Source organism: Daphnia pulex, chromosome 11 (genome assembly GCF_021134715.1).
Source record: "Daphnia pulex isolate KAP4 chromosome 11, ASM2113471v1".
In the NCBI taxonomy this organism is placed as follows: Eukaryota; Metazoa; Arthropoda; class Branchiopoda; order Diplostraca; family Daphniidae; genus Daphnia; species Daphnia pulex.
This window is the reverse complement of record NC_060027.1, coordinates 868,723-884,034: the sequence shown is the minus strand read 5'-3', so window position 1 is coordinate 884,034 and position 15,312 is coordinate 868,723. Positions and strand designations below refer to the sequence as shown.

The following is a 15,312-nucleotide window of genomic DNA, read 5'->3' as shown; positions in this document are numbered from 1 at the left end:
TTATGCTAAGCCTATTTTTGTTTTTAATTTTTAATCTAAACAAAATTATTTATAAGCTGCAGAAAAAAAAATAACTTTTACTTGCCAACCATTTACGAATGATGCGACTGGCATTAAATTTCGCATGATTCACCTTATCACGTGATCTGAGAAGAAAACATTTTTTCCACGAAATCTAAAATTGATTACAAATACGATGAATTTTTGCTTTCGCCTTTTCGGGTTTTCAGGTAGAGAGAGCGCTGACACCATGCTGACACGGAGCTGCTGACTCACGTGTCGCGGTCACGTGACTTACGTGCACCGTGTAGTTTACCATTTTTGTGGCGAAATGGTTTCCGTTTTGAAGGGAAATCTTCAGACTCTTTTTGAATAAGCAATGACTTGTAGTACTCTAAAAAGTATTTCTAGACTTGTACTACCAAGTCTAAAATGTTTCCATTAACTTTGAAACGAATTTATGAAATGTAGTATGAAATAGGATGATTATTTAAACAACTAAAACAACAACTTTTGCACATTATGTCCAGATTGTTCACCCCATCACACAACATATTTTCCAAATGAGAAAAAGAAATCAGAAATAAATAACGGGGAATAACTGTTAAATCAATCATGCAACATTGCATTAAGAGCAGACTACTTTTCTGTGTTATTCAAATGAAAACAACAGCGTGGTATTAAAACGTGTTGTTTCTTTCCAAAACACCGGCGTTCATAATGAACGCTGTGTGCAAAGCTCATGTTCAAACGCTGAGCTATTCACGTAAGTTGGTCGCCACACGAATGAAACGTGAACCAACCAGGTGCGAGAGACTCTCCAGCTTTTTCTCTAACGAAGCAGTATTGTTGCCGTCTAGTCGACAAACTTTCTTGTCCAGATTAATTGTTCCAAGTCCCGGCCTTATTCGAAAAATTCATATACTAACTGATGGCGATATACGTGATATTTCCTCCAACGAGATACGAAGAATAACAAAATCTAGTTTTGCTGGCTTCCAAGAAGGCTACACTTGTGTGGCAGTCAACTGCCCATCGTGTAATCATGCATCACCATTCACCACCATCAAAGATGCCAACAACGACCTTGGCAAGCTGTACATCAACCTGAGAACTGGCTACGCTTTCTGCACACGATGCTTTCTTTCTGGACCTTGGTCCAGTTTGTCAAAGTACATCCAAGCCCTGGATGTGTTTCAGCTAAAATCTGAGAAGGCGAAATCAAGTAAGTGAGCTGACATTCTGATAGGTTCCGTATTAAATGTGACTCTTGTCATTCTTTTTTTCCAGGTCCACCTAGCATTGCCCAACACCTGTCACAGTACACTGGTACAACCAGTACGACAGAAGCAAATGAGATGAAAGGACTGTGGAATTTAGCACAGCCAATCCACTCTCTGTCAGAAGAGACATTGGGTCCATTTCTCGACAAATTAAGTCTCGGGGTCGGTCGTTGAACTCAAACAAGTGCAGTAATTGGCTGCTAAATTGGGTAAATTTTCTCCTTTTTCTCCCTCTGCAGGATCTGTCAGTGGAGACACTGAAAAAAGTGGGTGCCAAAGTCAATCTGGATCTCGAACAGCTCATTCTCCCATGCATAACGTCCAAAGACGCCGAATTCCGCAGCGTCAAGATACTCACTCCTAATCATAGTACCTAATAAAATGTTGCCTATCAACTTCTAGAAATTCGAACTCTCCATCCAGTCCCTTGATTGATTAATGCAGATGCATCGGAAGCGGTCGAAAGCGATGCCAGTAAGGAAATCGAAGATTATCATCCCATAATTGAGAAGAATTTACCCAAGCAACACCCGTGGTTGTTGGGCTATCACCTAGCCAAAGGAAGAGATGAGGTTATTCTTACCGCCACAGCCGCTGATACGCTAACCGCTTTGGACTGTTTGGCCGTCCCGGCCGTTTGCCTTCCTTCTGGTATCAATCTACCCACTAGATGGCATTCTCAATACTATTAAATTTCAAATTACCTTTTTTTTCCCAACTTTTCTGCGAACGATTAGGCATCTCCAATCTACCGCTAGCAACCATGGCATTCCTGGAATCCTTCCGGAAAATCACACTATGGCTTGGGCATGGAGTCCAAGGAACCGATTGTGCCCGTGCCTTTGCCCGGAAGCTGGGCGAAAAACGTTGTCACCTGATCAGGTATACGATTTACCTTCTCTTTAAACAAACAAAAAAAGATCAATCCTTCAAATGCGATCCTTTTGGTCTTGCGCAGGTCCTCGGAAGAAACACCATCGACTCTCCAGTGTCGAATGAAAGGGAAAAATGTGGCCCAAGTTCTGAAAGCGGCCTTGCCCATGACGCACAAATCGGTGACGACCTTCTCCAGTTTAAGGTTTTCATTTTCAAATTAGAATTAAAACCAAATAGAAATTAAATTTTAAAAACAATCTCCGTTTTTCGCTTTCACAGGAAAGAAGTTTACGAAGAGATCACGCAGAGCAGCAAAGTGTCGGGCGTCCGTTGGCGTCGCTTCCCCATCTTGACGGATCTGCTCAAGGGCCACCGTCGTGGCGAATTGACGGTGTTCACTGGGCCTACGGGCGCTGGCAAAACCACGTTCCTCAGCGAGTACTCGCTGGATCTCTGCGGTCAAGACGTGCGGACCCTTTGGGGCAGTTTCGAGATCCGCAACGTCCGGCTGGCCAAAATGATGCTGCAACAGTTTTCGGGTCTGTTGCTGGAGAGCGAAACCCGCGAGACGTTCGACATCGTGGCCGACAAATTTGAGAAATTGCCCATGTATTACCTGGCCTTCCACGGCCAGCAGAACGTCACCTCCGTCTTGGAGGTAAACCAGAGCGAATAGAAAAGATCAAAAACATTTAAAGTTTGAAAATAATTTTGTATATAATTCATTTCAGGCCATGTCTCACGCCGTTTACGTCTACGACATTTCGCACGTCGTCATCGACAATCTCCAGTTTATGATGGGAACGTCGAACGAGAATTCGTCGATGGATCGATACCACAGGCAGGATCAGATCATCGGCTCATTCCGCCGCTTCGCCACCGACAATAACGTCCACGTCACTCTAGTCATCCACCCGAGAAAGGTTCTTCTTTTGGTTTCGAGTTTGGGTTGCTGGCTGGCTGGCTGGCCTGTTTCCTCCTCCCTTCTTCTTTGATAAAATGAAAACAATACCGCTACCTTTTGGAGAGAGAGAAGAGAGAAGAAGAGATAAAAAGAAGAAGAAGAAGGGAGGAAAAATCAAATAACAAAAGAAATAGGACGACGATACACACACACACACAGACCAGCTCTTTGGTGCTCTGCGCCGACCAACCGACGAGTTTTCTCTTTTTGGGATCACTCACCTGATGGGGCGATGACGTGATTGTGTGTCTTGTTGTTGTGCCACCTATCGCCCCTTTTTCTCTCTCTCTATTCTCTTGTGTTTTCTTCCCTTTTGGTTAACTTGAAACCAAATAGTTTGGCTCATACTTTTGGTTTTTTTTTTTCATCAGGAAGCGATGGAAGAATTGTCTACCAGTTCCATCTTCGGCGGAGCAAAAGCCTCCCAGGAGGCGGACAACATATTGATATTGCAGGATAAGCGGACAAACGATCCCAACCATCGCCGTAAATATCTCGAGGTGAATTTCTTACTAAAAGCGGGAAAAAAAAAAGGGAAACAATTTCATTTAATTTTATTTCATCCTCACCCCGCCAACAACAGGTATCGAAGAATCGATACGCAGGTGATTTGGGAGTGATGCCGTTAGAATTCCACAAAGAGTCGCTGAGTTTCGCCCCCCGTAAGAAAAATGCCAACGCCGGATCGCCCAGAAAAACAGCCACTTTTCCATCCTTTCAAGCTGGACGAGCTGAATAGTATACCTTTTTGTTTTCTTATTACTATTACGTCAACTGATGTTAGTTGTGTACAGCATAGAAATCATCCCGTATTTTTCTATTTTGTTGAATTAAAATTTCAAAACGAAATTTCGTTTTCCTGTTCACCGCGCCGCTTGTAATATTCAAATTTTCCTTTTTTTTTTTTAATCGCTGCCAAAGAGATCCTAGAGAGTCTCGAAGAAGAAAAAATCCAGGTCGGAAAGACGATGGAGAGAGAGAGAGAGAGAAGAGACTTTCTCCTTTGGTATTTTGGTTGTTTCTCTCTGTGAATTTGTTTGACTCTATATGGGATTCCCATTTGAGCTGCTGCTGGACCTTTTGAACTTCTTCCATTTCATATTTGACCACGTACCAACTGTTTAATTCGTTATTCATTCGCAATTATTTTATTTTTTTTTGGCATCGCTAACCGAAACTTTTCCACGCACGAATTTTCATTTCTTTTCGAATTGGATTTAAATTCGGAAAAAGGAAAAAATGATTCAAAAAAAGAAGTTCCTCATATGCCGCCGCCGTCGTCCCACTGTCTCGTCTTTCTCTTTTTTCTTTCAGGTGTCTGTAAAATGTTCAGTTTTCTTAAAAGAAAGAAAGACAAAACTGATAAAAAAGAGATTCTATTGGACACGACCAGCCAGTTGTGTAGTGACTTGACTTGCTGGCCCTGTTTCCCTATATATACCGGTTCAGGTCGATGACCTCCAGCAGCTCACCCATATCAACATCCACCAGCTTACTATACTACTACTACTACTATACTCTACTACAGCTGCACTAAAATCATCCGTGTCCGTCTACCCGTTTTTTTGTTTTCTTCAAACTATCGAGACTCTTATTTTTAAGGTCATTTCAATCATTTCGAAATTTGTCGGCTGGCAATTCCCATCAATTTCTGTGTCGGCCGCGGGACTTTTGAAAAGTTCCCCACGCACAAAAAAAAACTTTCACCAATACCCACCGTCTAATAATTCAACAGTTGATGGGTGTGTGTGTGTCTGATCCTCGTCCCCTATGGGCGCGATCCTGCGTGAGAGACCTCAATCCGAATGTTTACAATCCCAAAAGTCTATCCACTTTTTGAATCAGGCCCACAATAACGGGGGGAAGACTATAGTTTTATTAGTTTTTAAAAAAACCTTCTTTAACCATTTTTTTTCTTCTTTTTATATTGGCGGTTATTCGGTTTTATAATACGAATGGGGGGAGTCTCTCGCCTTTATAGACCCCTTTATAGAATGGGTCCGCTGCTGAGCGCGCGGTCATTGCCTCCGCGCACTTTCCCTTTCGCGCGCTCGCCCCGGCTCCTTTTTTTTAAAAAATAAAAATGTTATTTCAAATGTTTATTGAAATGATTATATTTTCTTTTTTTTTTTTATGTGTCAATAATCGCTGCCCACCAAAAGGAAAAAAAAAAGATTGGAGCTCTCTCTCATTAAATCGATTGGGTTATGCCAATCCGCTGGTGACCGAAACTTCAATTGCGTCAGGTGATATGATTGGAGGAGCGCGCGCGCTATCTCTTTTGGCTCATCCGGTCACACCGACGACGACGAGTCAAATGAGATAACGTCAGAAAGAAGAAGAAGAGAGAGAGCTGAGAATAAAATATATATCCTACTATAAAGCAGCTTCTACGGGAAAAAAACTAAAAAAGAGTTGAATGAACTGCCAAGGTTTTTATTTTTTATTTTATTTTATTTTATATTCAAGATTTTATTTTTCCTTCTTCTTTTCTGTCAGCTCCGGATCCAGATGCCTTTGCACTTTAAGTGTGCCAAGGATACTGTGATGCCGACTGCCCCGATGCTTTGTTATCCCCCCCACCACCACAACTTCTGTAACCGCGCGCCACCCCCGATGATGCTGGCCCAGTGCTGCTGCTGCGATGACGTCCGACTCGTGCGCCCACCAAATGGCATCATCGTCGTCGTGGCACCAAACCAAAACAAACAACACAATTTCCATCGTCTATAAAAGAAGAAGAAGAGACGTGCGCAACACACAAAATCGGGCGGGAACTGATCCAAGGACGCCCATCGCGTGTGTAACAATGTCCACCACCACCAAACAACAACAAAACAAAAACGAGTAGCCAAAAAACATTTTGGCCAAAAACAAAAAAATACCAACGAACATCTAGTGACATATAAAAATGCGGTCCGCCCACAGGTCGATGAACTCTCGGTCGGGAGACTATCTGAGCGAACCAACTGACAGTGCAGGTGTTGTATTTTTAATTATAACCCAAATTGGCAGCCAATCGATACTTGGTCAATCACAGCATCTACTCATTTGATTACGTCAATTAAGTTGTACGCTAATTATTTAGGAGAGAGAAGAATTAAAAAAAAGGGGGAAAAGCAAAACGAACCCGTTGACCCACTCTTGACGTGTACACTACATTCAGCCTGTGTGTACTACACATCCCGTTTAGCCCGGAGAGAGGAGGAGGATCTCCTCTATAATCAACACACAAATGGATGCCCGGAGTAGTAAGAAGAAGAAGAAGAAAAGAATTTCCAGCGAAACGATTTAAAAAAAAAAAAAATTGATGGGGAAAACCCCTTTTTAAAATTAATTTGTTTGTCCAGCTGATTTGCGCAACCTATACACAGTCCGAACAACCTGTATAATAAGAAGAATCTCTGTATGTATAGTATAGAATAATCCAATTGGAGAATCAAAAGAAATTTTAAAAAAAGTAGAGAAGAAGAAAAAAGAAAACGGATTTTCGGGTTTTTGCTTTGGTTTTGCTGTGTGAGTGTCTTCAAGAGTTCAATGAACTCACAGCAGCAGCAGCAGCCAAGTATAAAATAAAACCGGTCCGGTCTTTTCTCTCTCTCCCTCGTCCCTATCAAAACCTTCGAGAGAGAGAGAAAAGACCCACGTCATTTAAGTGTTATGTATATGTATATTGTCTTGATACATAAACAAACCCAAAAGATGCTGGACATCATTCCCCCCTCCTGACTATTTTATCCTAGGATCTATGATACTATATACTACTACTAGGTTTTCTCTTTTTTTATTCTATCCCGCTTTTTCTTTTCGAATTTTTTGTTTTTCGGTCGATCCTTTTGGCAAACGAACGAAACGAACGAGCCAAATAAAAATGAAGATTGGCAACATCAGATAATAATAAAAAGACGAAACAAACAAATGCCTTTAAAAGGCCATCGATCTGTCGTCGGGCGACCATTGCAGGTACAACAATTTTCGACTTTGGTCACAGGATCGAGTTACGAAGTAGAGAGAGAGAGAGAGATCCGGAATAACCAATATCGTCGTAACTGTTACGTCAATTTTCCCAGTAAAAGACCATCTAATAATACATTGTAAAGGTCGTCCGGGTCTTTTTTTTTTTTCTTTCAAAAATAAAGAAAAATTCGACTGAAGAGTCTTGTCATTTATTATGTATTTATAGGGACCGCATATAAAAGTGCACAGTCACGTCCTACACAAAACAAAAGATATTCTTTTATTTCATTTCTACATGTTGTCTAATAATAAATATTTCTTTCATTTATTCATAAAAGCTGATGCCGTCTCTCTCTCTCTCCGTTTTTATTACGTGTATTCTAAAAAAAATGATTAGGAAAGAGAACTTTTCTTTTGCGGGAAAGTGGGTCACTCTGCGGAGCAGCTGACGTGAGAGACGATCAACTGAAAAATCGACAAAAATAAAATTTAAAAAAAAAACGACCACAAGTTCAAACCGCTGGAGAAAATATTGCGCAGCATTTTAAAATCTTTAATTTGAATTAAAAATCCCACAATCAAATCGATAATCTTAAAATTTAATTTCTTGTACAAAAATAATTTCAATCAAAAATTTGAATTTTCCAAATGAAAATTTAAAAATTCGAATAAAAGAAAATTAAATCAAATTTGATAGGCAAACGGGAGACTGGCATCACCAGCAACGGATACATATAGCCAGAGTCAGAGAGAGAGTTCATTGAACTCTGTGAGTCTCTTTTCTCTCTCCGCTATACACACACACACACACACACACATTTGGGTTCGTTTGGATGCCGAATCAGTTGTTGAAACAAAATCATTCTACTTGGCTTTAATCAATTCAAATTTTGCAGACAACAAGACAAAAATTGATGGTTATAAGGACCGATGTGATTATAGCTGACCTCCATAATTCCCGCACGATGCGACGACAGCGCGATATGACATAACCAGAACAAACAACAGCGTCGCGAGATTCAATTCAAAATGAGAGTCATTTCATCATTTATTTGTCCAATCACAATTTGATGATGGACAAATAAATAAAAATAAGAAAATTCCCCTTATCTGCCAGTCAATTTACGTCACGAGAGAACCCGGATGGATGGATGGATAGTATATCCAGTATCTTTTTGGCCACCGCAAACTGCTGGCCCACTAACATTGCGGACCCTCGTTTCAATTGAATCGCTCAGTGCGTCACTGTCGGATCGAGTGTCGATGACGGGCGCCAAATACAAAAACACACGCGCAAAATTACTAGGCCAACTTTTTAAAAGGGAAATTAACGGAATCAATTCAATTTCGGCATTCTTTAAGATAGAGAAATCAAATAAACCGACGATTATAGAAATGTTGTGGGGCCATTTCGGTCACGTCGCCAGCGCGCCACACCAAACGGCGCACGTGACTGTCCAATCCACCACGTGCTATGCTGCCGGATTCCGCCCACAATATTCGAAATGTTGAAATGAAAAACTGTTTGACGTAACATGTAGAATTTATAATTCAGAGTTTGGTCGGACGCTATACAGCGACACATGTCCCATATCGCTGACCACAATGAATCAAAAGTTGAACGAACTGGCCCGGGATTCCCGAACGAGAAATAAAGAAAGCTCTCGTCCATGTTTCACGAAACAAACAAAAAAACAATCAAAAAAGGATTCGATCAAATGAATCTAACCCCACCGAAAATAACCTAGAAATCCCATACAGATATAATAAGACAATCACAACCTGTTCACTTTTATGGCGCAGAATAGAAATAAAGAGAGGGGGAAGACATTCCAGAGGACAATGGCCGAGAGAGAGTTTTAATAATGACACAATAACTATATTTATACTATACTATAGACAGCTATAGCAGCTGTCTAATATAGGCTACACACAGCATACATTACGACGGGCGTGATTCAGGCGATTACGTGAATTGACATGGGGCTTGTTAGCTAGAGCAGATGATTTGGATTCGAAAAAAAGTTTATTTTCAGACAGCCGATGGGTCTCTTATTTATATGGTCGTTGCTCAGGGGGTCCCCAGTTCAAAGACCCCTCTCTATCTCAGACACTGTGTGTGTGTAGTGTGTAGGCCTACATCCCTGTGTCTATACTATAACATAAAAGATACGGAAAAGTGCTATATAACGTAATATGGCATAACGAATTCCTATATTTTGAGATGGGAGATTTCTTTTAATAGTCGTTATAGGCCTAGAATTTAGACCACAAATGCCGGGGTCTTTGAGTATAATATAGCCTGGCATTATTATTATTATTATACGGTGTGTGTGTAGCTTTTTTTTCGGTTGATTCGTGACCCAGTTTCATTCAATTCTTTTCTAATCCGAATAATAAATCATCGACAAGACCATCCCGTTCCCAAAAGGAAGACGAATCATTTTTCACATGGCCAACATCAACTTGCAATACTCTGGGCTTCTCGTTTCACCAATTGAAAATAAAAACTGCTTGCACACGTAGATGTAAATGAGATTGATTTGGCACTGGCATCTTCAAAATCAATTGGCCGTTAATGATATCCGGAGCAGTTGAATATCAATCAAGACTCGATTGCTCAGCAAATCAACAATCGATTCACGCAATTCTAGAATGACCAAAACATCCTAATAATAGACGAACGTACAGGATAATTCAGCTCAATCAGCTCGTGCTGTCATTTCCTGGAAATCGGCAAACAACAAAAAATGGCAAATTCCCCCCCGACAGAAAAAAGATAAACATTTCTGGGAAACACACAAAAAAGAATAACAACCATCGTGGAATATAGAGGAAGAAGAAGAAGTAAAAAAAAAAAATCAAAATTAGGCCAAATCAACTGATTTGAGAGCTGTACAGGTCAACGAAAACCTTGCGGCTATCGTCTTCCGAGTCCTCCTCATCATCTTCCTGCTGGATGGTCTCTTTTTTTGTTAAGACCATCCTCATCACAACAACAACCCTCTATCTTGTTTCTTCTTTTTTCCCCATGTTTCCCTCAAGTACTACCTTCTTATAGGCAACGGACGCCTATAAGCACGCAGAGAGAGAGACTCACACATCAGCCAATGGAGATGAGATTTCGGTGTGTGTGTGTCTGGGCCTATGCCGGAGAAATTGGGGCGATGCCGGGTCTACTATAGACCTGAGAAAGCCCCTCTCACATTATCATCGCCCTCCATCTGTCCAGGCAACCACCGTCACGTTCTCTATAGCCACCGAGCTGTACATAGGCCTATAGAGCATCCCCCAAAACAACTGTACAAACTTTGACCGCGCCCTATGGTGCCTTGCAACAACACAAACATTGTTGTCCGAGTTTGTTTGCTCTCGGCGAATGTATTAGAATGAATAGAATTTAATTCTAATTCATTTTAAATTAATTTCATTAGCTGTCAAGTGGCTGAATCAAGTCGTCATTGAAAAAAGGAAGAGACAAATGCGATCATGTCAAACATTGGATCTTCAAGGTGATCCAGGTGCCTTTTCCTATTACCCTGTCATCCTTGAGTTTGGCTTAAAAGACGCCATCATATCTTTTGATTTAGACAACATCATTGAATTGCGTTTCCTTATCGGATGACAATCTAAATTTGAATAAAACAAAAATAAAAATAAAACAAAAGGAATTCAGTGTGGTCTGGTAGCAAAGCATCTAGAAGATCACGCGGACAAACAACGTGACCGATCCAATCAACAACAACAAAATTGGTGTTCCAAATTTATAAAAGTTGAACTTTCATTGGCTCAAATCGAAAAAAACAAAAAGAAAAAGATCGCGCGCGCTTTCGTTTCGGAACGACTTGACAGTTTGGTTTACATTCATTAAGAGACTCTCTCTCTAATCCTGATTTATGCGTTCAAACAATCTTTTTACAAAAGGTATCGGTCGACGACCGACATATAATAATAATAATCCCGCCGAGCGTCAATGAGGTTAGAGTTCGTTTACACCGCGATCGAGTCGTCGTCGTCGGTCGCAATTTCTTCGTGGAAAATGCTCAAACATTTCTAAATCGAAAGTTGCATTTGCAACTTGTCCGATACCAATCACGCAGAGAGCCACGTGAGCGCTGCGGATGACAGCTCCCGTGTCGGCCGCGCAGAGAGAGAAACGAGATGCAACACATGGCCAGCTTAAAAGACTCGTTGCCGGCCACACGTCCAACAAAAAAAAAGAGAGAGGCTTGCTGCTGAGCGTGTGTCCAGCACACGCGTGAGCAGCCCAGCAGACACACACACACATGCTGAGCTTGCTGCTGCTGTTGAATCTCACGTGGCAGAAAACGGGCAACGCCAACATGCATCACGCGTGCCCCGCTCACGTTCCAGCCGGGCAGCCGGGCGCACCTGTTTGGTCGGTCCCTACTGCCCGCCCGCTCACGTGGCAAAAAGCAACGCGACACAAAATAAAACCTGATCCCCGCACGCTCGGCACAAAGACAAACGAACGCCGGTCTCTCCGCAATTGGAAATGATATCCTTGTTTGAGAATTCAACTCTATTACATCTGTTAACTTGACGACTTGTTGCTGTTGTAGTTCCTCGACGACGAAAGAAATGAGGAGCGAGGCCGCCTTGTTGCTGGACCGGTCCCGCTCGTTTGTCTTCCCTTTCCCGCACCACCACCACCACCACTTGCTTCCAGGTTCTCTGATTTGCATTCACCATTTTCCGGAATTTTTCTTTTTCCCCCCATCGGAGACCGGCAACGCAATTTCAGTTGGAATAACCCTGACTGATAGAAAAAACAACAACCAAAACGCCAAGAGAAAAAGAAAAACGATTCCAATCTATCGCCTAATGACTCGGATATAATCGTATTCCGTGTTACAAGTCGAGATTGACTTATAACTAACGCCAGTAGCAAAATAGTCAAAGATGAAGAATTGAAATTGATTTGTTGTCCTACCTTTGTGCCTGGGAAATACGGCCAAGCATCCATCCGTTGAGAAGATGAATCCACCAGACAGGATAGGAAAAGAGGTCGTCCTCGTGAATATGTTTCTCCGATGAAACTGGATACCTGTTTGTCTAAAATAAAAAAGAAAATATTTAGACAGAAATAACAAGTAAGTTGAAAATGAGACAGTAGGTAGGTAAACCCTAATTTTAATGCATTTGAACATCTAATGGGCGATAGGTAAATAAACTGAAATCGTTACCCATTCGATTAGGGGATTGTTGGTGATGATTAGGTCCAGCACAAGTAAAGACTTGTTGCATATCTTGTGGTTATGATGGCTGCAATCTGCTCAAATCTGCAAAAAGGGAACTAGGTTAGAAGGTGCAAACAAACTCCCATGCATCAACAGTGGGCTAGCATGATTATTGCTAGTCAGAAACGAATTGTTTATTGAACTATTTGTTTCAAATGGCAAAAAACCCTTTGAACTGAGTCAACAAAAACGGCGAAAAAAGATGAAAAAAGTTCTAGTCAACCGTCTAGCTCAGAAATAATTGTATCACGTGTTAAGTAACGATTTCCAATCAATGGCACTAAATAGTCAATAAAAAAGCAAGAATAGAGATAGATTTTTCATACCCTTATGGCTGGGTGAAATAGGGCCAGACATCCATCCACAAGTGCTTCCGTCAGTCCACCCGTGATCCATCAGAAATCAGAAGAGTTAATTGAATCCACCACAGGTGGGATAGGGAAAAAGGGGAGTCCTCGTGAATACACCCACACTCACATGGGCATACACTTGGACATTTAAAGAAAGGTAAAGAAGAGATCCATATCTTGATCGACATCGGTGATAACGGAACTGGATGCTGTTTATCTAAATCAAAAATCAAAAATTTGGGTTACGAAAAAAGCTTACAGATGAAACAACAAGTTAAGGAAAAGTTGAAAAAGAGACGGTGGGTAAACTCTAATTGTTAATAAAAGAATGTAAGGGGTAAATGTAATGCACTGCATTGATGCTAGTCATGCAACAGTAAATTATCTATCAGGTAACACATTAATCAAAGTAAGAAAATGATTACCCAAAGCGTTGATGAGACTGAAATTGTTGCTGATGACAAGTCCATCACTAGACTAATTGCATATCTTGTGGTTAGGATTGCTCACTCAGGCCTCAAATCTGTGCACAAAGGAAAATGTTAGATAGGAAAAACAATCTGCCATGCTTTCACAGAGGGCAAAGGCGTATGCATATGTGTAAATGTTAGTCAGGAACGAACATTTCCCACATTTGGAAAAACATCTAATTAATCTCCCATAATCAAATTCTTGGTTTTATTTACCTGCTATATACAGTATGGAGTGTGTATTAAGCGATTTTATCGCGAGCCACGACACGACAACCACATTTTTGGTGAATTTATTTCGAAGCAGACGACACTAATTTATTCTAATTAGCCATTATTCTTTAGAAATCGATAGTAATTACTACAAATCGACCCCATGATATTGATAATATGATACGAAGTTAAATTAGATTAACTATTAGGTACATGAAATTGAAAGTGGAATTGAAATTTGAAAGTCATTTTTTATTGGAGAAGGTATGAAATATCGATCCACGTGATGGGAACTGTTTTTGTTGCCGACTTTTGCACGAGCGTCACGTTGTTTTGCTAAACGTTCCAGGAAGACGTTGGGCGTTTCTCATTTTCACGTTCACGTGGAATCCGCCATCCACGTGACTCGTATTGCGCCGGAGATATCCGTCCAACCCTCCGCTTTATTTTTCGTTGTGCATATATTATTTGCTATTCAAATAACAACCGACTGGCGGCAAAAGGAAGAAAATCTTGTACCAACCGGCTATAATTTGTCAATCGACAGAAAACCTTGAAAATCACGTCATTTCTACCGGGTATATCGTCGGGAAGAAATATACATCTAATCCAAGAATGAATTAATGACATTTATGGCCATGTGGCGAAATGATATTACAACGTATATATAATGAGAAAAGATTTACAAATTGATTTCACGTTTAAACGTAGTTTAACTCTAATTAAGTATTTATTTAAATAAAGATTTTTATCTCAACTCATTTAATTATTGCATCGTGATTGCGTCATGTGGCGCAATAATAATCGTTGGCTTGGACTATTGCGATTCGTTTTGTTGCGGAAAATCCCCCGAGCTAAATTGAATAATCCAACATTTAAAAATCTAAATACATATAAATACAATAAAACTCGTCAAGAAATAAAACAATTGAAATAAACTTTGAAGCGCAGTTAGAGGACAATAAAATCGATGCGGATAAATAAAGGTTGGACCGTCCTTTATATCAAGGACATGCGATGAGGGTCTATTTACCATTTACTTTTTCGCCAGAGTCTACACTATACTATCACTATTGTTTTAAAGATAAGCCAATCTATCTATTATTTAGAGAGAGAGAGATATAAATTTGCATGAAGAAGAAAGTGAGAACCTTGAAACATCTCGGCAGCAGCAGGTAAACGCGGAATTCAAATTCGCCAAACGTCGCGCGTCGTTAATTCAAAAACGCCAATTTTTGCGCGTTGGTTGGAAAATAAAAGGCGTCGCCCGAAACTCCGCACCTTGTACGATCGTTTGACATTGGGCAACGGCAAAGAAGGTTCGCAAAATGTTCCACCACGACATCAATCGGGCTGGATGTGATGTGATTGAAATAAAAACAGGAAGGCGAAACAGACACGCGCAGCACAAACATTTTTGGGGCGAGTTGATTTGACATTGAAAATTCAAATCGGGAGACCGGCGCGCGTACATTTCCCACGTGATGTTATTCAATCCGGACGACGACGACGGCGTGTGTGTACTACTACAGTCCGCGTGACACGCCGGTCACATGTTTCAAAAGCTAATTTCCATCCCATTAAATGTTAAAAAATAAAATAAAAACCCGTTTGAAAATGTCGTTTTTTGGTTAAAAATATACCCAAAATGATATATGGCCAAGATTTGGCCATCCGTTGGGTTTCCAGAAGTTTCCATTTGACCGTGAAATATTTGGTATAACTTCAATCGCCATTGGAATTCACTTCCGGATGGTTAGAACACGTGCTTCAGGTGTTGACAACACGTGAAGGGGAGAATAAGAGAACCAGCAGCAGCAGAACCAGTTATTCTCGTTGCCATTTAGCGACATAAGGTGTAGAAGAAAACAAAAAGGATCATCACCAGCCGGTCGTTTAAATCTAGGTGACCGTCACACACACAGCACGCCAATCGAA

At 40.9% G+C, this 15,312-nt stretch overlaps 1 protein-coding gene and 3 long non-coding RNA genes across 4 annotated transcripts; 2 read left to right on the top strand and 2 right to left on the bottom strand.

Annotated features, from left to right (window-relative positions):
* Positions 1 to 639: 639 nt before the first annotated feature.
* Positions 640 to 3,972, top strand: LOC124207352 (twinkle mtDNA helicase-like). The gene is made up of 10 exons (XM_046604757.1): positions 640 to 1,225; positions 1,291 to 1,445; positions 1,523 to 1,652; positions 1,728 to 1,934; positions 2,021 to 2,165; positions 2,242 to 2,361; positions 2,439 to 2,817; positions 2,891 to 3,082; positions 3,495 to 3,623; positions 3,707 to 3,972. Exons 1-10 carry the CDS (start codon positions 721 to 723, stop codon positions 3,860 to 3,862), a joined length of 2,118 nt encoding a protein of 705 aa, XP_046460713.1. The 5' UTR covers positions 640 to 720; the 3' UTR covers positions 3,863 to 3,972.
* LOC124207362 lies at positions 3,035 to 12,151 on the bottom strand. The gene is made up of 3 exons (XR_006879906.1): positions 12,035 to 12,151; positions 3,345 to 3,635; positions 3,035 to 3,177 (listed from the first exon to the last, which is right to left on the bottom strand). It is a non-coding gene; the product is annotated as an uncharacterized LOC124207362 (long non-coding RNA).
* Positions 5,296 to 6,573, top strand: LOC124207363. Its single transcript, XR_006879908.1, has 2 exons — positions 5,296 to 5,555; positions 5,623 to 6,573. It is a non-coding gene; the product is annotated as an uncharacterized LOC124207363 (long non-coding RNA).
* A 142-nt stretch (positions 12,152 to 12,293) lies between the features above and the next one.
* LOC124207350 lies at positions 12,294 to 13,433 on the bottom strand. Its single transcript, XR_006879903.1, has 4 exons — positions 13,378 to 13,433; positions 13,117 to 13,214; positions 12,668 to 12,908; positions 12,294 to 12,383 (listed from the first exon to the last, which is right to left on the bottom strand). It is a non-coding gene; the product is annotated as an uncharacterized LOC124207350 (long non-coding RNA).
* Between the last annotated feature and the right edge of the window lie 1,879 nt (positions 13,434 to 15,312).

Coding starts and splice junctions, on each gene's coding strand:
- LOC124207352 (XM_046604757.1), top strand. CDS start 721: ATGAACGCTGTGTGCAAAGCTCATGTTCAAACGCTGAGCTATTCACGT. Junction 1,935..2,020: donor GGCCGTTTGCCTTCCTTCTG/GTATCAATCTAC, acceptor GCGAACGATTAG/GCATCTCCAATCTACCGCTA. Junction 3,083..3,494: donor TAGTCATCCACCCGAGAAAG/GTTCTTCTTTTG, acceptor TTTTTTCATCAG/GAAGCGATGGAAGAATTGTC.